This window comes from Pseudorca crassidens, chromosome 5 (genome assembly GCF_039906515.1).
Source record: "Pseudorca crassidens isolate mPseCra1 chromosome 5, mPseCra1.hap1, whole genome shotgun sequence".
NCBI classification, from domain to species: Eukaryota; Metazoa; Chordata; class Mammalia; order Artiodactyla; family Delphinidae; genus Pseudorca; species Pseudorca crassidens.
The window spans coordinates 22,911,835-22,936,561 of NC_090300.1; the positions used below are offsets into that span (position 1 = coordinate 22,911,835).

Consider the following 24,727-nt stretch of genomic DNA (forward strand, 5'->3'; position numbering starts at 1 on the left):
TTATTGTGATGATCATTTCATAATGTATGTAAATGTTGAATCACTATGTAGTACACCTGAACTTGACATAATATTGTAGGTCAACTATATTTCAATAAAAACTAAATTTTCTGGACAGTTGGATGACCAACCTTGAGAGGTGTGTGTATTTATAGGAGGATGTACCAAGGGAGGGGCCCATTCATCTTTACCGTTTGTTTCCTCTCTCTTCTTTTTAAGTCCTCCTATCCATGGTAAGCTATTTTTCCTAACTTCATAACAATTAGATTTGAAACCTTTTGTGTGAAAACGTGTAGAACTGATAACACTTATTATCTTAATCCTGGGTCATACATAGGCTGACAAAATTATTACCCAAATCAGCTTTTTAAAAACATTGTTTTTTGTTTGAGCAAAGGAAGCATTTGTAGAAAAGATGAAAAGAGGGTGTTATTCATTCAATCTTTTGCCCCTACCTCCCCAAAAGCACACAATCTTTATTACCTCTGAATTCTGATTTCAATTTAATATACACAAGGAAATGCTTGCAAATGATGGCAGGCCCAGAAGATTAGTTACAAGTTAATTCAAACATGTTAGCACAAAAGAAAACAAATAAAAATTATTTATGATCCATCAGTCGTTCTTTTTTCCCACAGATCTTAAAAATAAAAATTGGTCTTAGCTTCTCATTTTCAATGTGCTTTCTTCCTTTGACTCCTGTAAAACTTCCAACGATGTTAACACCTCTATATACAAAGAAGCAGTGTGGCAGTACATGTGACCTTATACATTTTTCACTCAAAGAAAAAATTATGAAATATTTGCTTTGAACCTGCTCTTCGATTCTAAGAGGAAGCTAATTTGAAAGATTCATAAGTATTACTTAAGTGGCCAAACTATTTTTTATTTGAAACTAACATGAAACTCTAAGGTGAGCTGACCTGGTTGGAAAGGAGAAGGAATAACTCTGGCCTCCCTAAGTTTTGTCAGTTAGGAAGCAGATAGGAATTGGCAACCCCAAGAAGAGAAGAATAAGTTTAATGTATCTTCTCACACACCATTAAGTTAGGGCAGCTCATCATGGAGGTTTAGACTGGTCCATCTCCCTAGAAGGTAGAAAAGGTTAATTAATTACAACATCATTTTTTTTCTTTGCTTTCTCCTCCCGTCCCTTTCCCCTCCCCATCAGCCCTCTTATTCCTGATTACTCCTACCCCTTATTGGTTACCTACCGAATGTTTTCTGTACTTTTCTGACTTTGTTTCAGAGTTTTAATCTGTTACTTAACTTGTGCTTAGGCTATAGGTGTGGAAGCTTCATTTTATTTTCCATCATTTTATTATTAAAATAAATTTTGATATGGGGCTCAAGTGATGTATCTGAAGCCACAGTTAATAAGTAGAGGAGCCAGGACTTCATAAGTAGAGAACCTGGGGAGGTGAAACCCAGAGACTGTGTTCCTTTCCTTGAAGATATGCTGTCACATGGATTTCCATCCTCTTGAGGAAATAACAGTCAGTACAACGTACTGAGCCTTCTGTTATTAACATGGATTGGATGCTTTTTTTTTTTTTTTTTTTGCTGTGCTGCTTGGCATGTGGGATCTTAGTTCCCTGGCCAGGGATCAAACCTGTGCCCCTTGCAGTGGAAGCACGGAGTCTTAACCACTGGACCAGCAGGTAAGTCCCCAACTCTCAAGTTCTATTTAATTTTTTTCCTCATACTTCGATCTGTGCTTTAAAATAACTTTATGTGTATGAATAATTGACTGATCTGGCTTGTTCAGTAGTTGAAATAATCACCTTGTCCTACTGTCCATAGGTTTATTTTTATTTTTCATATTGTTGATCATTTACAGTCTTATTTGGAGAGTAAATTCCAAAATGATTTTGTTTTATTTTTTGCACTTAAGAATGAGTTTTCTCTTCTATATCTTTTCCAAGGGAAAGAAAATACCCTTCCATATATTACTTGACGACTTTAACCCACTTCTAGATCTATTTAGGAAATAAAACATTTGGGGACAGACCGTGATGCGTATTCCTGACAATATGTGCCTGTAACAGATGTCCACTTCCTGTGGGGATCTTCATGTAAACATCATCATAAACTTCTACATGTATATGGAGTAGGGGTAAGACTGAAAACTTTGGTCAGCTTCAGTCTGGGGACGTTAGCATCACCGAGAGCAGAACTTCCCTCAGCTGCGTGCCGAGAAGGAAAGACAAAGACCCCAACTCACCCGACAGCAGCCACAGCACTGATAGTCTCCACACAGGGTCCCCAGGAGCCCGTTGATCACCTGGATGGCACAGATAAGTATCTGAACCGCCCCTATGATCAGCAGGATGGAGAAGAGGGTCAGATGCCAGGGAATCACGTTGTCAGGCTTTTCGCACTGGCTCCATAAGTCCCTGTCCCTGAGGTAATCTCTGTCGGGAAGATGAGGAAAAAAGGAGATGTTGGTAAAAAGTGCGCAATACCCTAGGCTAGAAAGTCACCATAACGATTTTTCTTCTGCAATACTATCTATCCAAGATATAAGCTCCATGGGAAAAAAAAATCCCATAATAACAACACTTTTAAAAACAATACCTAACAATTTTATTGAGTATAGACTAAGGTGCCAGACCCTGTTCTGAACATTTAACACATATTCACTCCTTTATTTCTCATAGAAACTCTATGGTTCTTTTCTTCCATTTCACAAATGAGAACATTGAGGCACAGAGTGGTTAAGTGACTTACCCCAGCTCACACAGCTACTGAGTGACGGAGTGATTTTTATGAGCTGACCAGGAGGATGGGTAAGTTTAATATCTATTAAGGGGCAATGAAGATGAAGACACTCCAGGAGCAGAATCTCACAAATGTTCACGGCCTTTATCCTACTATTGTCCTTAGGGACCTTTTGGACTTCTGATAAGTTATCTGTCACGTCTAGTGGCCGTGTGAAGCCATGTAAAGTACAGTTGTGTCGTATAGTTAAAGGGAAGAGCTCGATTCTTTTAAGGCCTACTTCTAGCCAAATTGTGAACTGACTCAGCTATATTTTTGTGAAGATGTAGGGATTCCACCTGCAAAAAGAGTTAATTAACTAAAAGAAAGAAATAATCTGCTGCCTTAATACACATTTTATGAAAACTTTGAAATAGGAGAAACTGCGATATATTTATACAATATATACATTAGGAGTCCACTGCAATATCAAGGGCATTGTGCCTTGAAGCAGAAATGTGACGTGTGGTATCTTTAAGACAACAATGAGGGTAGAACGGGTAAAGTCTCTGCATCTTTATATTCCTTCTCACGTTCTTAAAGCCACAAATTGGTCTCTCCCTCTTCCTTTACGCGTCCTCTCCTTTCAAGGCCTCAAGAGGAAACTCTCCGTCTGACTACTAAAGTCATCTCCACCTCATTGTTTTTAGATCATTTTGACCATCCGTCTCTGATGATTCCTCCAATGCATCAGCACACATTTATTTGAGATACATTCTGTATTAAGATTTTGAAAAATCTTTGAAATGACGGAAGATGCCCTAGAGTTTAGTCGAGCAGAAGGGATAAAGGAAAGAATGAAACTTTCGCTCTTGATTGAAAAATAAAACATCGTTTATCACATTCATTCACCTTCCCATGAGAATACAGGTTCTAGCAGCTCACTGGCTGTGTGACTTGTGTATCTCTCTGTAAGATGGGAATAACGATATCAAATCATAGGGTTAAATAAGGATTGAATGAGTTAACGCTAGTAAAGCACTTAGAACAGTGCCTAGCATATCGTAAGTTTTCCATAAACCCTGATATTGTTATTATTTTACTTAAGCTGAGCAGTCTGGTCTAAAAGAAAAAGGCTGGTATTTTGGATTCAGATGGACCTGGGTTTGAATCCAAGCATTCCTCTCACTGGCTGTGTATTCCTCACACAAGTCACCTACCACCCCCCACCCCCTGGCCTTTACATCATTTTCTTCATCTATAAAATGGGCTGAGAACAACCTCACAATTGTGAAATTTCACTGAGTTAATATACCTATGTATGGCTGTATAAGACTTCTTTTCATTATGTTACTATTATTTTTAAAATTTATTTTTGGCTGCGTTGGGTCTTCGTTGTTGTGCGTGGGCTTTCTCTAGTTGCGGTGAGCGGGGGCTACTCTTCGTTGTGGTGCGCGGGCTTCTCACTGCAGTGGCTTCTCTTGTTGTGGAGCATGGGCTGTAGGCGCGCAGGCTTCAGTAGTTGTGGTGCACGGGCTTAGTTGCTCTGCGGCATGTGGGATCTTCCCGGACCAGGACTCCAACCCGTGTCCAGGAAGATTGGCAGGTGGATTCTTAACCACTGCACCACCAGGGAAGCCCCCATTATGTTATTTTTAAAACACTCATTTTTCCATTCTGTTTTTTTCCATGTAGTCCTTCCTATCTTTACAATTTTTCAACTTGATGATTATAAGAGGTTACAAGAAGACAATATTTTCCAGGCACATTTTATAAAGAAAAGATCCTAAGGTGAAGTAATTGGCAGTCCCCAGTTTGGACCCTCGGCTGAAGAGTTTGTCCAGCGGTGGGACGACACCACCCCCTGGTGGTGATATTGTTGAACCGCTCACGGGGGAATTTGGAAGCAAGGATTGAGTTTGGGTGGAGAAATCCTCTCAGTTTCACTCCAGCTGCGGCCTCACCCCTTACAAACCCTCACGGATAGCTGTTCCACAGGCCCTTCTTCTTTCCCCCCAAACTCTCAGGTTCTGAGAGTCTCAGATCTCGGGAAATGATTGCTGCGTCCAACCCTCCATCCCCAGGTGAAAGAGGGCCCTAATTTTTTCATGGATCTGGAGGCTAAACCATGCTTCCACATTCTGTGACATGAGGAGTTTAAACCCACTGAATCTCATCATTGTGAAGGGCGGTCCCACCTGAGATGCAGTAATTCCATCACTCAGAGTAGAACACCATGGATTTCATACAACTCACTTCTTGCCAGCAGCAGAGGTAGCTGAAGGAAGGAGCAGGGGAGCCCGAGGGCTTTGCCTGGGGAACTCGGGCGCCACCTCCTCCTCTGAGACAGACCCCTTGATGTTCCTGCCCTCAGCTGGCTGTGGTACCCCTTCTGTGCTTCCCAGCCCTCTGGTTCCTTCTGGTACACAGTGCCCAGGACCCTGAGCTGTCCGCATCTGTCCATTTGTCTGTCTTCTCTTTGTGGCTATACATCCACAAGGGTGGAGACCATGTCCCCATCTCTGTCCCCAGTTCCAGCACAGGGAGTGTTCAGTAAATGAGCAGCTTTCATGTACGGGGTCCTGCCCGTGTTCTGGGCGCTGGGCTAGCTGCGTTCCATCATCCCTCCCAATCCTACGAGGAGTTTTCTTGAACAATGTCCCAGGAAATATTCACTGAATGAATGAACATATACACAGATTAAGAAGATGAGGGGGGAGGGGCAACATGGGGGAGCGAATTAAGAGCTACAAACAATTAGGTATAAAATAAGCTACAGGATATATTGGACAACACGGGGAATACAGCCAATATTTTATAATAACTATAAATGGAGTTTAACTGTTAAAAATTGTGAATCACTACATTGTACACCTGTAACTTATGTAATATTGTACATCAACTATACCTCAATTACAAGAAATGTACTGCTTAAAAAAAGACATTATTTAGAAAGTGTAAAAAAAGAAAAAGCTGAGAGGCTTCCCTGGTGGCGCAGTGGTTGAGAGTCCGCCTGCCGATGCAGGGGACACGGGTTCTTGCCCCGGTCCGGGAGGATCCCACATGCCGCAGAGCGGCTGGGCCTGTGAGCCATGGCCCATCTGCTCCGCAACGGGAGAGGCCACAACAGTGAGAGGCCCGCGTACCGCACACACACACACACACAAATATATATATATATATGTATATATATTATCCCTAATAGCCGTGTGCAGCTACTGAGTGCTTGAAATATGGCTAGTGTGATTGAGGAATTTTAAACTTTATTTCATTTACGTGAATTTAAGTACACACGTATGGCAACTGTCTACTGCCTTGAGCATTGCGGTCTAGGGGCAGAGGGATGTGTAATATAAAAAGACTAATAATACTCGAAGTTAGAAGACTAGAGTTTGCTCCCTGTCTCTGCTGCCCACTAATTGTGAGACTTGGAGCACATCACACTTATTCAGTCTGCCTCAGTGGGGAGTTACTACCTCTTGACGTTGTTGTGGAGATTAAATTATAAATTTATTTTTAAAAAAGTTCTTTCTAAACTACAAAGTACCGTGAAAATATTAAGTGTTACTTTAATGAGTTCTATTAACAATAACTCTCATGAAGAACCTACAGTGCTTTCAAGGTCGTTTTCCATAAATCTGCACCTTAAGAGATTGTTTAGTTATCCATCATTTGGGGTATTAGTGGAAGCCTTTGAGCTTAATGAGTAGTCATTCTCGTTTTCTATTATGAGATTTTCAATGGAAGGCACTGCTCCCTGTTTATTAATATTATTAGTTGCCTCATGTTGATGCTAATAAATTTTTTTTTTTTAAAGAAGATGTTGGGGGTAGGAGTTTATTAATTAATTAATTAATTTTTGCTGTGTTGGGTCTTCGTTTCTGTGCGAGGGCTTTCTCTAGTTGTGGCAAGCGGGGGCCACTCTTCATTGCGGTACGTGGGCCTCTCACTATCGCGGCTTCTCTTGTTGCGGAGCACAGGCTCCAGACGCGCAGACTCAGTAGTTGTGGCTCACGGGCCTAGTTGCTCCGCAGCATGTGGGATCCTCTCAGACCAGGGCTCGAACCCGTGTCCCCTGCATTGGCAGGCAGATTCTCAACCACTGCGCCACCAGGGAAGCCCGCTAATAAATGTCTGAATGCAAGAGGTGACACCACCAACCTCCTTCCCTCAGGCCAACTGACGTGCCCTCTTCCATTACTTCTCCTGGTGTCTGTCAAAAGAGCACCTAGAGGTGAGATCTTGTGTAACTTCACCCCACAACTCCAGCTCTGCCTCACAGGAGCAACATGCCTGAGACTTGTAAACTGAAGATGGCGGACCTTGAACGGTGTCCCCTGTGGGCCTTTACCTGCTGGTGCCCCAAATGGTGACATGTGAGCGTTGAAGGGTGTACCTTACCCGTCCAGGAAGGGGTAGCCCCACGTGCTATTATTGACCATGAGGCATTTTGGACCCTTGTTGATTGAGACAGCTGAGATGATAAATGAGTATCCGGCACCCAAGACTCCAACCACAGCAAATATTGTGGAGGTGAACATCTGAAAGAGAAGGAGAGAGACCGCCAGGTTCTTAAGGTGTCCAGAGATTACACACAGCACACCTAACTGGCCTGTTATTGAGCATGGTGAATATGGGGAAGTTACAGGGTATGCAGCCAGTTTTTACTGGAAATGGGGCCTGTGGAGTCTCCTAGAATGAATTTTGGTGTCTCATGTCCCTTTCTCCAACCCCATCCCCATCTCTTTCACCTATTCATTGGTGACCCAAGTGCTAGTTATGGTTTGATACCTTTGAACAAGGATTTTTAACCTTGCTAAGAACAAATTGTCCTTCACAGGCCTAATATGGAAGACCAGTCTATTACAGAATCAAAGAATCTTAGAATGGGAAGTGATCTTCAGTTCTGTGGTCCAATCATCTCACTGAGGCTAGGTCACAGTGGGACCTCATGTAGCAGGAAGGCTCTGCTTATGAGAAAGGGTGGAAGTCTAGAATTTCTCCTCATCGGTCCTAGTTACATTCCTCGAGTTCAAAAAGATTAAGTCCAACCTCTCTTCCATGTGGTAGCAACATTTAAAATATCTGAAGATATTTTATATCTTACACAAAAATATTTTCTATATGACATCTCTCCACCCCTTCCACCCTCTGTTAGTTTTCTCTTCTTTGGGTTACACAAGCCCAACGATTCCAGTTCTTTTAAATATTTTTATATGACAGATTAGTTAGTGAAAAATAGATTGTACTACATCTTTGTTTTAAATTATAAAATCAAGATAGAATATAGAATATAAAAGGCAGAAACAATCCTGGAGCCTATCCAGGCTAACTCCCTCTTAGAGATGAGAAAAAAAAAAGGGGGGCCTAGAGAGGCAATGTCCATTCTAAACAGTAACTAGAGAGTAATGTGGAAACATTAATAATTCTGTAAATAGAGGTGGAAAATGATCACCTCTATTGCTTTGGGACATGAAGGTGTAGTGCAAAGTACAAGAGTTTAAAAGTCAGCAGAACCCAGTCTCAAATCTCAGTTTTGCTACTTTTCTTTGTGTGATGACTGGCTCTCAGTTTCTCATCTATAAAATGGACATGATAAAGCCTACCTAAGTTAGATGTGATAACCCAAGTTAAATGTCAGATACTTCCTCTTTCCCCTTCCCTGTATTACTATCAATCTTTTTACAGTATATATTTGAGGGTTTGAGGGTGGGGTTAGAGTGTAGAGAGGATCTAACTGTGCCTGGGCAACTGGAATCTGTGTAATCTATTTAGCTGGGGTTCATATTCATATCATATGTCATATCATATATAAATGTATTTTTTTGGAAAATTTATTTATTTATCTATTTATCTTGGGCTACGTTGGGTCCTCGTTGCTGTGTGCATGCTTTCTCTCTAGTTGCAGCCAGCAGGGGCTACTCTTCATTGAGGTGCACGGGCTTCTCATTGTGGTGGCTTCTCTTTGTTGTCGAGCACGGGCTCTAGGCACATGGACTTCAGTAGTTGTGGCACGCAGGCTCAGTAGTTGTGGCACATGGGTTTAGTTGCTCCGTGGCATGTGGGATCTTCCTGGACCAGGGCTCGAACCCGTGTCCCCTGCATTGGCAGGCGGATTCTTAACCACTGCGCCACCAGGGAAGTCCCTATAAATGTATTTTTGATGCAACTTTCCAAGACTGAGCACTGGCTCCATGCACCGTGTCTGACTTCCCAAGTAGAACTGACCATTCCCTTCTTCATATAGAAAGAGAACAAGACCCTGTGGAGTTCCTGGGCATGGAAGCCTTTCCATGTCCCTGTTTCTTGTTTGTAGGGAACAGACTCTAGCCTCCATGACCTTCCCAGAATCCCAAAGAGCAGATTTGAACAGTTGCTAATCAGGGAATGGAGAGGATGCAGAGACAAGGGAGGAATAGCCAAGAAACAATAATTCAGCCTTGGGGCAAGGTCCTGGTTCCATCTCAAGGGATACACATAATAATATCTTTGAGCTCTTTATAGAACTAAAACCCTCAACAAATGGAAGATGTTAACTTTCTTCATTCCAGAGAATGTCACAGTTTGATAACCTTGAGAAGCTCATCAGGACACCATTGAGATCAGATTAAAGAAGTTCAGGCCCTGCATACACCCTGATCCTTATCAGCAAAGCTGCCCTTGAACTATTGCTATAAAACTCCTCACCAAATCCTCCTGGGTTGGGACACAGTTTTTCAGGGCATGAGCCTGCTGTGTTCCCCTTTGCCAGGCAAAGCAATAACGCTATTCTTTTCTACTTCACACAGAACTCTGTCTCAGAGATTCAATTTGGCACTGGTGAACAGCGGCCAAGTTTTCAGCATCCATATCTCCCACCTCCAGGGCTCTAGATTGTATCAGCTCCCATCATAGCACAGTATATATAACACATCACTGCATAGCTGTTTATGTCTGTCTTCCCCAGCCAGAGGACAAACTCCTTGAAGCCATGGACAGTGGGTTATTTGAAGATAGTTAGGACATTGCTCCAGCCCTACCACCAACAGTTTGTTTGTTTTTTTTTTCCCTCCCCAGCTTATCAAAGGCACTGGATAACTACTTATTGGATATTTTCAATGACTAAAGTTCATATACTCATTATTTAGATTCTTCCTCTTAATTTTTATGCCTAGGGTATCCTAAACCCATTCCCACCATCAAGAACATTGTGAATATAATCTAGGTCAGAAGTAAATTAAAATTTGGGTCATTTTATCATGTTAGAACAGGCAATCTCTTTTCCAAAGGATGTCTTGTTGAATAATTTTGGAAATTGTTGAATTGTATAAAGTTAATTAGGTTTCATTCCTGTTGTACTTCTAAGAATCTTTGTGATATGCTAATATGTACGAAGCTCCAAGGAGGGAATATACTGTGTATACTGGAATGTAAGGAAAATTATTAGCTCTCAAATTATCCCTCAGAAGTGAGGGACCTGCTTTAGAGCTGTGCCCTTATTTCATCCGTCAGGTAATAGGACATTTCCTCAAATTTGAACAAACAAGTATTGTGTGGGAAAGACATTAGTCAGAAACAACCCAATTACTGTTGGATGACAGAATTATTTAAACATTTCCTTCTTAACACAGATTTGCTAATTGTTCTAGGAAAGTTGACCTCACAATTCCTAGTTCCAGATATTATAGTTAACAAGCCTTTTAAAGGGCATTCTAATATAAGTATGTTTAATGTTTACAATTGTGGGGATCATTAATATACACTTGCAAGAGGGATGTCTGAATACTCTCTTCGTCTTATCTGAATTGATACTTATGACTGAGTGAAATTTCCGCTGACAGCATCATACACGGATACAAAAATGTCATTAAATGGAAAAAAAAGATGTGCTGTGGGAAACTTTTGCTGGCTCCAGTGGTGTCTTTAGTGGGAGCAAAGACATTAAGGTCAAAAAACATGAAAACATTTTAAAATAAATGAGAGGAAAGAATTAATATTTCAAAATCAATATATTAAAATTATTTTATATTTTATACATGTACTTTAAAATATGCATATATCACAGAACGCTTATGCGTATATTCACGTTAGTCAAATAACTTTTTTTGAAACTGCTTTCTGGGAAAATAAGAGGTGGTTTTATACAAAGTTTCACCTTATATTTGGGTGTATATTGTAATTTGCAGAGTTTTCTGATCTCATAGGAGCCTATAACTTCTTCCCTTGAGCCCTTGCAACGACACACTTTGGGAGATGCTGCTCCAATTTAACGAGAGCTTATCTAGCTACTTCTCTGTCTCTGAGCAACCTCCATGCTCCAATCAACTTGCTGTTTAGCTAGACACAGCTGGTGTTAATCTAGGAATGGCTAGAACGTTCCAGTAGAGCAATTGAAAGCTTATGCTCAGGTCAGTTTTTCCTAATGTTTTACCTCTTGTCCTTTCAGAGTGAGGCTCTGAGTGGTCTGGAAACATTTTTGACATGTGGTCCTTGGGATGGATTGGATTGTCTCAATGAAAAAAGAAGATTCTGTGAAGGAAGGGTCTCTCATCTTAAAATTGCTTAAAAGTGTTCAAAAGCCAGAATTTCCACTAAATAAATGGTTAAATATTCTTATAATTATGTTTTCACAAAAATGACGATCTCAAAAACCTTCTAGTGCAATCATCTCACTTTCTAGATAATGCAAAGAGCTTCATTCTGTGACAGCCTTAGACGTATTATCTCATTTAATCTTCTCAACAAACCTGTGAGGTGGGTGTGATTATCTACATTTTCCAGACAGGAAACTGAGACTACTAGAAATTAAGATAATTGCTCTAAGTCAAACAAAGAGTAAAGTGGTGGGAGTAGGATCAGTCCATGGCCACTTGTTTCCAAAGCCCATGCTTTTGTGACCTTCTCAAAGCACACATCTAGAAGGTGGCTGAGCTAGATTCAGAACTGGGGTCTGGGCTTCCCTGGTGGCGCAGTGGTTGAGAGTCCGCTTGCCGATGCAGGGGACACGGGTTCGTGCCCCGGTCCGGGAGGATCCCACATGCTGCGGGGCGGCTGGGCCCGTGAGCCATGGCCGCTGAGCCTACGTGTCCAGAGCCTGTGCTCCGCAACGGGGTAGGCCACAATAGTGAGAGGCCCGTGTACCGTAAAAAAAAAAAAAAAAAAAAAAAAGAACTGGGGTCTCAGGGGAAGGGGCAGCATAGGGTTGGAGGATAAGACATACAAACTATTAGGTATAAAACATGCTACAAGGCTATATTGGACAACACGGAGAATATAGCCAAAATTTTATAGTAACTATAAATGGAGTATAACCTTTAAAAATTGTGAATCACTATATGGTACACCTGTAACATATAATATTGTACAGCAACTATACTTCAAAAAAACAAAAAACAAAAAAAAAGAACTGTGTCTCCCTCCCAGTCTAGTATCCTGTACCTACCACCTCTTCAAATACACACACACACAGAAAACACACTGCCACTAGCGCCAGATATTCTATTATTTGCAAATTTCTCTGTGAATGACATTGGTTCTCTCACAGAAATAAAATGACAGATAAGAAAAAAAATATCTTTTTGCTTATTTGACCTTCTGATCTTGAGTTCTAATTATTAGTCAGGAATCATGAAACTATTGATTATTAAGAATGGAAGAGTATCTAAAATTGCTGTCATAGAAAAGAAAGATCACTTTTCCAGGAAGGCAGTTTGGAAGTCTGCGGAAACCAGGGTTCCGGCCTCCTCAGTCACCCAGGCCCCCCCCTCCCTGGCCTCGGTTTCTGGTGGCAAACAGAAGAAAGGGGTGGGTGGTTCCAGATGGCCCCTTTGACTAAAGCAACTCCGGATTTCATCATCCACTGGCTGGTAATGAGAGGAGAAATCTGTCTTGTGCTATTCCTGCTGTGTGAGATGAGTGGAGGATTTTAGATATCATTCCTGGAACGTGTCGCAGGCAAATGTTTACAGACACAAAAAGTGAGTACAGAGGCAAACAGTCCTCATTTTAGGCAAGTCTGAGTAAATGAAAAACCAAGTTAATATAAAATAGCAATGAGATAATTTTCCCCTTTATCGAAGAGTCCCCCTTGTAAGCACCTCTATCCCAACACTGTCCAACTGAAACATAATGCGAGCCACATACATAATTTAAAATTTTCTAGTGACACTTCTTAAAAGGTATAAAAAAATGAGATTAATTTTGATAATATATTTCCTTTAACTCAGCATATCCAACATATTATCATTTCAACAGGTCATCAATATAAAAACTACTAATGAGACATTTTACATTCTTCTTTTTACCAGTTCTTTGAAATCTGGTATGTGTTTTATACTTATGGTACATCTCAATTTTTCTTTTTTTTTTCTGTGGCCAAGCCTCGCAGCATGCAGGATCTTAGTTCCCCGACCAGAGATTGAACCCACGCCCCCTGCAGTGGAAGCACAGAGTCTTAACCACTGGACCGCGAGGGAAGTCCCAGGTACATCTCAATTTTTTTTAAAAAAATTTATTTATATTTATTTATTTATAACATCTTTATAGCAGTATAATTGCTTCACAATGGTGTGCTAGTTTCTGCTTTACAACATAGTGGATCAGCCACACACACACATATATCCCCACATCTCCCTCTTGCGTCTCCCTCCCACCTTCCCTATCCCACCCCTCTAGGTGGTCACAAAGCACCGGGCTGATCTCCCTATGCTATGCGGCTGCTTCCCACTAGCTATCTACCTTACGTTTGGTAGTGTACGTATGTCCATGCCGCTCTCTCACTTTGTCCCAGCTTACCCTTCCCCCTCCCCATATCCTCAAGTCCATTCTCTAGTAGGTCTGTGCCTTTATTCCCGTCCTGCCTCTAGCTACATGTAAAAGAACGAAATGAGTACATCTCAATTTTGATTGGCCACATTTCATACGCTCAATAGCCACATGTGGATAGTGGCTCCTGTATTGGACAGTACAGTCTAGAACATGTGGAAGATTGATTTTTGGTAGTAAAAGTTAAAAAAAATGGATGGATATGGGCTGTACTGATTCCCTGATTACGGTTACTCGCAGGAGGGAGGGATGTATAACAGAGGAGGGCAAGACAGTGACCCTCAATTGAAGCAATAAGGTTTTATTTCTTTACAAAACTTTCTGAAGAAAATATGGCATCAGGTTACAATTTCATAAAGCTACAGGTAGTATGTTTTGTTTTTGTATTCACATTTGAAATATCTCAACTTGAAATAAAAAAAAATACTCTAAATAATTTTTCATAACTTTTCCAGAATGGATGACCTACATGAAGCAAGGTACACTTTATGTCACTTTGTTTTAAGTCATTTCGTGTTCAGAAGTCTTTAAAAAATTGCTAAATTTACTACTCTGAGCTATTATCAATCTTAAAATGAGATGAAGTACATTCCATTTATCATGGGTTTCATGATACAAAACTTTTCATGCTAAAAGAGAAGTTATTGAAATCAAGTTGAATATGTCAGGGAGCAGATGCTTCAAGTTGGTGTTTTTTAAACTAAACAGGCAAAAGGCCTGGAATATTTCTGGAAGGAGACACAATAATTGGAAACACTGGTAACCTCTGGGGAAGGGCGTTGCCAGACTTTGAATTCAGGAATGTGTGGCTTCCGTGGTAGTTTTTGTACTGTGGGCATGTTTTCCCTATTCTAAATGAATAAATAGTAAAGGGGGACACTACTGTGTAGTGTAGTGGTCAAGGACGTGGGATACAGGCAGACAGATCTGGGTTTGAGTCCTGGTTCCTCCCTCATGAATTTGAGAAGGTCATCTTTCTAAGATCTCCATTTCTTCTTCTGTAAAATAAGCCTCGATAATAACTACCCGACTCCCAGAGATCATAATATGTAAGATAACTAATCAAAAATAGGGAATCAAATGTACACATTGTCTCGCAAGTCAGATAACCCCCAGGTGGGGTAGGTAACGCCTGGCACTTCACTGTGGGGATACCCAGAAATCTCTTTCGCCGATTTCCAAGATTTGGATCATTTCCCATGACATTAACAAGCACTTGATAAGTGTCATTGTTATATTATAATGTTTAATAATCATAGCCTCACATACTTTAACTTTCCAGAAATACAGAGAGTATAGCTCTGGGGAGAAAAATAAAAGTAGACAGGCTGACTGTCTTATGGTTGCTCAGCGCTCATGTTCAGTTTGTATTTCTAAAGAAATATGTGTTAATGTATATGCTGTAAATACTTCCGTTGAAACGGAAGAAGATGCTCCCAAATTCACCGTGTGTCCGCTTTAAGGCCTCCCCCTCTACCGGGCTCTGGAGGCGGACCATGTGGGATGAGATCCCAGCTCTGCCCTGGTCCGTGGTGTGTACTGCGTCAGCTGAAGCAAATGGAGGAGGGGCGGGGGGCTGAGAAGGGGGGAAGGGTGGGTGGTTCGGAGACATGGTATTTTGAGGCTTGGGCAGTGGCAACATGTTAGGGGAACATCTCTGGTGGGCATGAAGGTTCCTCTCAGCAAGTTTTCTAAGAGGTACATAGATGTTACTTGAAGTGTTTTCTCGCTTAAACGTGAATGTCCTCCTGTATTTTCTGCCTCAGCCTTGGAAAGCCCGGAAGACAGACAGGGGCGTCGCGGGTGTGGTGGTCGGAAACTCAACTTGCAAGAGCTTCAGTTTCCTTATTTATACAACGAGAAGTTTAATGCCTAACTCATTAGGGGCTATTGTGAGAATTGCGCCTGATCAAGTACGGAAATCACCTGAAATCCTCCCAGAGCGTTCATTTACTTCATTCATCCGACAAGCATTTATCGAGGACCTACGATTCCTCAGTACCCCCAGGCACTTGGTACTACTCTCCCCTGCCCTGCACGCTAAGGCTTGCAACCTCTTCCCCCATTCTTGCAATGTCCTTACGAAAGGTAGCAACTGCTACGGTCCATTTTACAGCAGAGGGTTTTGAAGCAAAGAAAACATTTACTGAAGAAATAGGGTTTCATACGTTATTTCTCCTTTTAAGATAATCTGTTATTTCAAAAGAAGTGTCTTCTTACATCCCCCTCAAACGGGCTGTCCTTCCAAGGAATGCAGAGGCGGCTGTGCTCTTGGCCTCAGGAAGTACTGACGGCAGAAGTACTTACACAGAAGGCATCCCTAAGGGGCACTGGTGAGCCGAGCTGGTCATGGGGAGAAGTGCTGACTCTACAGTGAATAGACTGATTTATGAACTATCCAAGATCTTCCTTCAGAACAGGTCTGTCAATCATCTGACCCTGCCTATGGGTTGGGGGGCGGGGGGGGGGCTTTATCTGCCTGATATACTTTCAGAATGCTGAAATGCCAGCCTACCCCTAAATATCTCCTTTATCAGGCCCATTATTAGAGACACTCTTCTGAGTCAATGTCAGGGTCTTCTAAAGGCTCTTATTAAAGAATATACTTAACACAAAAGCGTTGATAAAATTAATCAGCTGTCCCATTGGACCCTGAGATGTCAAATTTTTTTCTTTTTTTAAGGATTAGAGGGCAGGAGACCTTGACCAACCACAGATCAGCAGCTAGGGCACCTCCAGTTTTGGAGAACGAGGTTGAGACCTAACTACAAACCCAGGCCAGGGTTTCCAAAGCCCACCTTGGAAGTCACCCTCGTCTCATAGCTTTTGCCCCAGGGCTCCCTTTTCTCAACTCTCATTTACCCTAATTTGTTTAAAAGATTGCAGATCCCTGGGACTGGGTTTCAGTCTTGCTCTGCCTCAGAGGAGAGTTTGCCTCTATTTTTTAGTTTCACTATGAAACTATCAATTAGGTGACCTCAAGATTTTTTTTTTTCCCCAGCTCACTGTCTTGCTTTATCTCTACAGCCATCACATCCTGCTTCCACTATTGATTCATATGTCCTGGTTTTACTACCCAAGGGAAGGGAAGAGAATGATGCAGCTGACTTCTGGGGAATATTCCAGAAAGATGCAGCAAAGAAGAGAGGAGAGAGAGAGACCAGGAAACAAACGATGGAGAGCAAAGCTGTGAAGACTGCCGCAGGATTTAGCTCAGCAGCCCTTGGCCTAGTCTGTTCCTGCCTCACAGACCTTTCTGCCCAACAGGATTTCTTACACCATGTTCCTCAGAAGCCCAGTGTTCCTTAAACACTGGAGGGGAAGGCTGTGAGCCTTTGGAAAACTAATTCAAACCTTTAGCATTATAGTACCATCAAATTATGCTGCAGCTTTTTTTCTTTTTGTCTGACAAAATGTTTGTAAATACCTTTCTTTAGAAACTGATGATTGCTCCAGAACCTCAGAACCTTAAGGAAACTTGGCTCTAAAGCAGGGGCATGAACCCAGTGGCCCTTAGGGGTGGGTGAAGAGCTCAGTCACGCCCAGTGCAGGCCGTTTTTGTGTCAAAATGGAGGCCCAGGAGTAACAGGTTATTTTTTTGTTTTTCGAAAAAGAAGTAAGATATCTAGATATTTTTTGTGAGATCTCTCTACTTTTAAAAGTTGGCAGCTAACAAACAAATGAACCCCAAACAAGAAATCCTTCTGCTGGCCACCTAGAGTGCGGTGCGCCTGGCACAGGGCAGCCCTGGCTGTGCCTTTGTTTCCAGCTGGCAGAGCTGGTCCTTTGACGGGCACTACCCTTGTGGACAGCCAGCCAGTGGCCGGGAGGAGTCATCCTCAACCCACACCAAGGGCAGATGGCCCCCGTGGGGTGAGGAAACCCAATCAGACAACTAGAATTGGGCAGATTGTATTGACTCAACGGTGCTTGTAAAAATGTGACTTTTCTGCCTCTTCTTGGACTTCATATAAATCTAATTTAAAATCACTCTTTGCACAATACTTTGAATATTGTTTCGCATCTCACTTTGGTTATGTATAAACCTAAAAACAAAAGAAATAAACAAACAAAAACCCTGGCTTTATACTGGCTAATCTTCAGACTTCTACTCAGCACCAGGGAATGAGCTGTTAGATTTCTAACCAATTCATCCAACTTCCTTAATTGCTAATTTTTTTCAAATTCTTGTTTCCAATTTATTGCCCCCAAATCCACAAGGTATAGTGGGATTACATTTCAAAGAGAAAATGAGTTACATATTTATTCCTTTCCTTTATAATTAAGTCTAGTAAAATATTATATATAGCACATGTTACATAATTGTAGCAAATGAATTGTGGTTGATTTTTACATCTCTTTGTAAATGATGATTTTAAATGTTGCTATAATAACCAATGCTTGATGGTGTTAAAAAGGTGAGAACATTCTCTTTGAATGATCCTCGATCTCACATGGAAAAGCATCATCGTATTTGCAGTGCACTAGACTCAGCCCTTCATATGTAGTCAATAGATATTTTTTAATTGACTGAACAAATAATAATGAGAAGGAAATGTTAGAGATGATTCTGTTTCAGGACAAATTGCTACACCTTTCCCTTTAAGAGGTTACGGTAAGAGTGCGTAATTCATCATCGGGGTTCTCTTAGATGGACAATTGAATCTCAGGAAATTAGAGCAGGAGCTGGTCTTACTCATCATCCAGCCAGTAATTCCAGTTCATCCTTCTTCATTTTTGCCACATCAATGTACCTGAACTCAATATTTTTCTTTAAGTCAACTCTCTATTTTATTCATTTATATCACCTCTATGAATGAAAAACTAGAATCATTAACTCACAAAAACAAAATATTATTGAATTTCTAGTTAACGTTTCTTGCATTCCTGGAGCTGGAGACTTGGTAGAGAGGGAGATTACAAAGGATTAGAAATAGTAAAGACATTTCCATCAACATTAGAGTTTTCTTGATAGAATTGAGAGGACTGAAGGAGAATCAAAATTAACTTTCTATGTTATTGAAAGATAGAGCACATCTGTGTACTAGCAGAGCTTGTCTGTACTTGGGACATTCTGATCTAGTCCAACTTCCTCATCTTATAGATGAACAGAGGACGTCAGAGAGAATCCTAGTTGCGGAAATGGAACCCAACCCCACTCCCAGCCTTCTTCCCACTCCAGCTCGGAATGGTGAAGCCTAGTTTCTCTAGCTTGCCCACTGAAGATGGATGGCTGCAGGAAACGAGAAAGGAAACAGAAGGCCCGAGGGAAAATCCAGGTAGAGGTAGGGAATTGCTGAGCCTCTGAAGCAGTGAAGCTGGCAGTGGTGTGGATGGAGAGTTTAGGGGACTATCGGGGAGAGGAGGTTACCAACTGTTATCCTGTCCCAGCTCCCCTCTACAGATGAGGCAATGCAGAGCCAGAGAAGGGAAATGACTTGCCCAAGGTCTCAGGGCTTCGAAGTGGCAGAGGGAGAGTCACAGCCCCCATCTCTGCCTTCCGAGCATGCATTCCTTACATGGCATCACTGCAATTTTCCAACTCTGATATCCCTGCCTGTTTGTAACATTTTAAATGGTACTTATACCCTATAAGTAGAAGGGTTTTACATTTTTATGATTATTGTTATTTTGCATCAGCAGGAATCCCACTTTCATCCCTGTACCAGCCGCCCCCAGAGTCCTGCCTGGGGCCAGTAACTCATCCCCACGCCCAGCGCAAGGAGGCAGTGCGCCCCGGAGCAGTTCTGGTGGCTGCGCCTCCCCCCTCCCCCCTCGCCCCCCAACTCACCGCAAAGCGTTTCCCACAGCTCTCGTTGCCACAGCACATGCAGCAGTCATTGTTCTCCAGGCCCAAGAACACCAGCGCAGGGAAGATCATCTACCAGCAAAAGAAGCACCTCAGAGTGGGTCTGGTCTGGCATGTGAAGGGGGGGCCCGAGCCTGCCTGCCTGTATGAGGAACCACATCCGCAACGTGGGACTCGGTGGCCAGAGGACGGCAAGAGCTAACGGAGCCTGGCTGGTGGGTAGACAAGTATTATGGAGTCTTTAGGTTCTATCTGGCCTAACTGCAGCTCCAAGGCAAGATGTCAAGATATGACACCCCGAGTTTCCATTTACATGGTGGGTTAGGATAGGGATAAGAAACTTGTCCTCAGTTGGCATGAAACATGAATCTCTCTCTCTCTCTCTAAACCAGAGGCCCCCAACTGCTATTGGAAACAAGGGGTAAAGAAATCATTAGCACAAGAGTGGAAGAGGAACCCACAGACACCTCCTTCTCTTGGTGGGTTTTAGTCAATCGATTAACTAGAAAATGCGTGCTCCTTCCCCAACCTCTTCAACCCGGCACCCACCGCAGCGTTATCTTGTTAAAGATATTATGCGGCTCTCAGTTTGGTTCAGGGAAGTCAACTGACCCATGGGAGCTGCCCGCCTAAGCTTGGGGATTTCATGACTTAGTCAACTTAGTGCACATGCCTCTGGCAAGTCCCAACGGGGAAGGGAAAAGATTAAAGTGCTGACTTTTCATCATGCGATGCTTGGGCTTTCGTTAGCAACTAAATCTCTTCCTGCTCAGTAAGTACCCAATTTTAAAAGGATGGAGCGAAAATCTCCTTCGGCAAGATTTTAAGGCTTCCTTACTCACCAAGACCCCGCTTCCTAATATTCCTCCAAAATACCAGACCTCGTCAGAAAGGTGGTCATTGTTGTCTATCACTTTTCCTCCAGGGAAAAACAGCAGGAGGTGAGCCAGGAAGCCAGACACAGCGAGGGGAATGAGGGTGCTGCCCAGGCACTTGGCACACCTCTCAGTGCACATGCCGGGGAGGTAGGATGCAGGTCTCGCTATGAGCCCCCTCGATGCCTCCTTTACAGGCTCTCTTCTGAGTTATCCGCCGCAGAGGCGTAATAATTGTCCCCAGATCAATCCAGACTTTGGAGCTGAGAAGCGAGATCGCCCTGTGAACGGTGTCTTTGGAGTCGCTGCAGCTTCTCAAATATAGCAGAACCTCGATGGCGATGGACAATTTATACGTTCTCCCTGACCCGAAGTCTTTTTTTTTTTCTGCACCCTCATAAATAAGATTACGTTCATTGCGATTTTGCCATGGAGACCAATAACCTCTGTTAATAATCCACCAGCACAGACAAGACACTCAACCTTGCTGCAATTGAACCTAGGGCTGGAACAAACAGCATCTGGGACGACTGCACCTTTCAACTGACAATGGCCCCGCACAAATCAGGAACTATTTCCCCCAGGCTCTTTAGAAATCACTGTAAAATTGAGTTACATCCTAGCTGAAATCATGTCTCCTGAGGACTTAATTGTCTACAGTGCGTGTCTTTGTCCTTTCTGCTGAAAGCCTAGCGTGCAAAAGAGTTATTTGAAAGAGCTTCTGTTTTCCTCAATAGGAAAATAACAATGTGATGGCCTCGTTGGGTATTGCTGAGCTCAGGCCTACAGGAATGTTTTAAAGGACAAAATCAGAATAACTATTTATTTTATTGCCTGATTACTCTATTTCTATACTTGCTACTCCATTCAGTTCTATCTCTTTCCCAACCTGGCGTGATAGAAATAGCAAAAACTGTTTTCCCAATCACCTTGTTCACCTATAGCTTCCATGCAGGAATAAAAAGCTCCACCTTTACAAAGGATAAGGGGAAAGGGAGGTCGGCATTGGGTGGAGAAGAAAGATACTGATGAGTGGATTGGAGGCAGAGCAATCAGGCAGCGTAAGAGGAGGTAAGATGGGACCGCCACCGGAAATTTTGCCAACTGCCCGGGGCAGGATTCTGTTACTAATTTGCTTTGTGTCACTTTAAGAAAGTCTCTGCCATGCCTAGCCCAAGCCCTGCTTTACGCAATGACCCTGCTCAGTACTGGTGCTATGTAACAGCTGAAGGACTAGGGGGTGGAAACGGAGCCTGCTAGCTCTTTGTTGAGAGCCTAGAGGTTAGAATAAGACAGTAGGTAGAATTTCATAGTCAAACTGTAGCTAAATAAAAAGCAAGTCACATCATTATCATGGTGAGACCTGTCCTACAATGGAGTTGGCCACCTGTTTCCAGGGAAGCAGTGGGCAGTGTTCTGCCAGGGCTCAGGGACCCTTGACCAGGGAAGCTGTGGACAGGATTCCAGAGAAGTCAGGTAGGATGGACGCTGAGTTTCCTTCTGAAGATTCTGTGAAATGTGCATTGGTTGCTCTATAAAGATACTTTCTGAGATCTCAGGGTTGGGGCGAGAAGAAAAACAGTAAGTGTTTATTGAGCATGTATAATGTACTAAGCACAGACCACGAGGATGTCATGTCCCTTCTACAGGGGAAGGCACTAGGGCTCAGAGAGGTTAAATACATTTTGCTAGTTCATCTCAGCATAATAAGGCGAGGAGTTAAGATTTTAAAATAAGACCCTTTGTCGCCAAAACCCAGGCTATTGTCTCCCTAATAGATTTTCTCTTTTAGAAATTAACAAAATATTATCTTTTCGATATAAACAATAGAATGACGCCATGTGTGAAGTATATGGGTACAGTGGGATATACTTCCTTCTGAACAACGACAAACAATTGTGATTTTTTTTTTTTCTTATTACAAAGTAATACGGGGTTTTTTTGTGGGTTGGGGGGTAGAAAAGTCACATAAACAGATAAGCAGAAGGAAGAAAAGGAAAACCAGCTGTACTCCTACCACCAGCAGGTAAGGACTGCTATCACTTTCCTTGCAGTTGTTTTCCAACACTCTGAGCACGTGCAACTGAGCTTTCGTTGTAACCCACCAGCTTTGACAGGGAGTTCTGAGAATAGTGCCAGGAGGAAGACAAAAGTTCTCAGGATGTAAGTGTTGAGTTCATCTTTGTAGATGTCACCTTGGAGCTAGGCAGCTCTCCTTTGGGGACTGGGCAGTTTTTTCTTTCTTCAGAGACTTTTGCCCCTAGAAGTTACCCAAGGCATTTGAATAACACTGGGCAACACAACCCTGATGTCCTAGACTTTTCAGACTAGTAACTGGAGTTACCAATCACTAAGTGAACAGGTGAGAGTAAAAGATACTGTGGACCACAGTTCAGTTTTCTTCCACGAATCTTGAGAAGATGTGGTACATGAGTAACTATGAGGGAGAGGCCTGAGGTCATTTATTTCCTGTGTGGAGAAAGGGAAACACTGACAGTCACCCTTCTGGAATGCCCTGACTTCAGATACTTGGAGGGTGATTAATTCATTTATTGTTCAGCTATTCATTGTGCCTTTAGACCTGCAAGCAGGAAGTGGAACACCTAATCTGGGGGAAGGGGATAGGGAGGGGAGGGAGGCTTGGTGAAATTCGCCCTCAGGAAGGGTGGGGTCATTGTTCTAGGCACTCATGAGATTCAGGCAACTGATCTTGTGACATGCAGGCTTGATGTTTGCTGTTCACTCTGTTTAGCAGTGAAGCCCTTGAACCACAAGGGCTAGAGCCCTCCTTTTCAGAGACAGCAAGGAGGAGGTGGCTGAGGCTGAACCCCACTTTGGATCTTGTCCTGCAGGAAGAAGACCTCAGAAGCGAGAGCAGATGGCAGCTCTGGAAGGGACAGAAAGTGATCCTTGCAGAAAGAAAAGGAGAAGAACATGAGCCTGGCGGCTCTCCTCCTGGACCACACCCTCTGGGAGTTTGATGGCAGAGGATTAAGCAGCAGAAAGTCCGGGGGTTCCTGGCAGTGATGCAGGGACTCCATCCCTAAACCAACGAGCAGTGCACTTGGAGATGTTTTCCAGGTAACTCTGACGACCGGCGGGAGGCATGCACAATACTTGGGTGATGCTTTCTCAGCCTGCTAAACTCTTCGCCTGGCAATAGATGAAGAATCATCAATTCAGTGCAATCAGTAAGTGTGTTTGAAGCACCCACAACGTGTCCACCAGTGTGCCAAGTGCTTTCCTAGTGAACAAAATAAATCTGACTTACTTTCTGCCCTCAACTGTATTACAATCTGTTACTTGGGACAAGAGATAAAAAAAAAGAAAAAAAATTCACGCGCAGAGGTTAAATGAATTAACTGCTCCTGAGCAGAAGAAGTAGATTAGGTTCTTCTGCTCATCTTAAAGTAGATCAGGTAATTCTTCAGCTCTACATATTGTCATTGGGGTTACTCGCTCTTGATCATCTAGGGCTGCATTGCACTGGTTTTTAGGGTCCAAGACGGCTTCACTCACATGCCACGTGGCTTGATGGGAAGGGTGGTAAGATTGGGCTCGGTAGGGTCCCCCTCTCCCCCCTGTAATCTTAGGGGTCCACACATGGTCTCTGCAGTAAGGTAGTGAGATTTTATATGGTGGTTCAAGAGACAAGAAATAGAAGCTGTCAGTTTCCTAAGGCCTGGGTCAGAAACTGGGACAGGACCACTTTTATCATATCCTCTTGGTCAGAGTCATCTAAGATTCAGGAGAGGGGCATAGACCTCACCTCTGCGTGAAAAGAGTGTCAAAGTATTTGTGGCCATCTTTAACCCGCCACAGTGGTAGAGGTAGGATTCGAACCCAGGGAATCTGGCTCCAGAGGCTGAGCTCTGGACTACCACAGTGTAATGCCTCAATACGCCGTGCTTCGATCAACACGGGGAGGGCTGCCTGTGTGCACTTAGCTTCACATCCAGGGCCCTTCTCAGCTCCAGGCTGACTAATCTGGATAATTCTCTCCATTTTAGATGGGTGGACACAGCTTGATTAGGATTTGGACTTGGGGATTTTGCAAGCACCATCAACACCTGGACGTCAGTATCTCCAGTTGTTTTCAAAATCAGAATGAGCGAGCACACCCTGCCTCATGACTCAGAGGGGTGTGCTGTGGCCCTCCCTAACCCAGGTCTCAGTACAAAAGAGCACAGCTTGACCCCTCAGAGAGGCCTGAACTCTGGCTGATGACTCTCTTCTGAGAGATCTGCTCAGATATCGATTGGTTTTAGCGTTCTTTCTTTTTGGCCTTATGCTGCTATGGTTGTAGGTGGTAAGTTAGCTTTCGATAGAAACTCAGCCGCCACCCACTCTCCGTAAAGTGGAACATCACTAATTGAGACTCCTCATCCTCTTTTTAAAATTAAATATACTCACAGGTTCTAAAGTAGACTAAGTTTAGAAATTCATGTCATGGTTTTAAAAGGTGGAGAAATGTGAACACTGCATTTTTTTTTATGTTTATAAAGCTGACTTTATGAAATTATATATTATTTTTTTGGTC

General features: G+C 42.7%; 1 protein-coding gene and 1 long non-coding RNA gene across 2 annotated transcripts; one reads left to right on the plus strand and one right to left on the minus strand.

The window, feature by feature from the left end:
• Positions 1 to 494: 494 nt before the first annotated feature.
• On the minus strand, positions 495 to 20,351 carry TM4SF4 (transmembrane 4 L six family member 4). The gene is made up of 5 exons (XM_067737528.1): positions 20,155 to 20,351; positions 19,295 to 19,384; positions 7,102 to 7,241; positions 2,225 to 2,414; positions 495 to 1,088 (listed from the first exon to the last, which is right to left on the minus strand). Exons 1-5 carry the CDS (start codon positions 20,326 to 20,328, stop codon positions 1,071 to 1,073), a joined length of 612 nt encoding a protein of 203 aa, XP_067593629.1. The 5' UTR covers positions 20,329 to 20,351; the 3' UTR covers positions 495 to 1,070.
• A 165-nt stretch (positions 20,352 to 20,516) lies between these two features.
• Positions 20,517 to 24,390, plus strand: LOC137224712 (uncharacterized). Its single transcript, XR_010943465.1, has 3 exons — positions 20,517 to 21,258; positions 23,040 to 23,378; positions 24,198 to 24,390. It is a non-coding gene; the product is annotated as an uncharacterized lncRNA (long non-coding RNA).
• Positions 24,391 to 24,727: the final 337 nt, after the last annotated feature.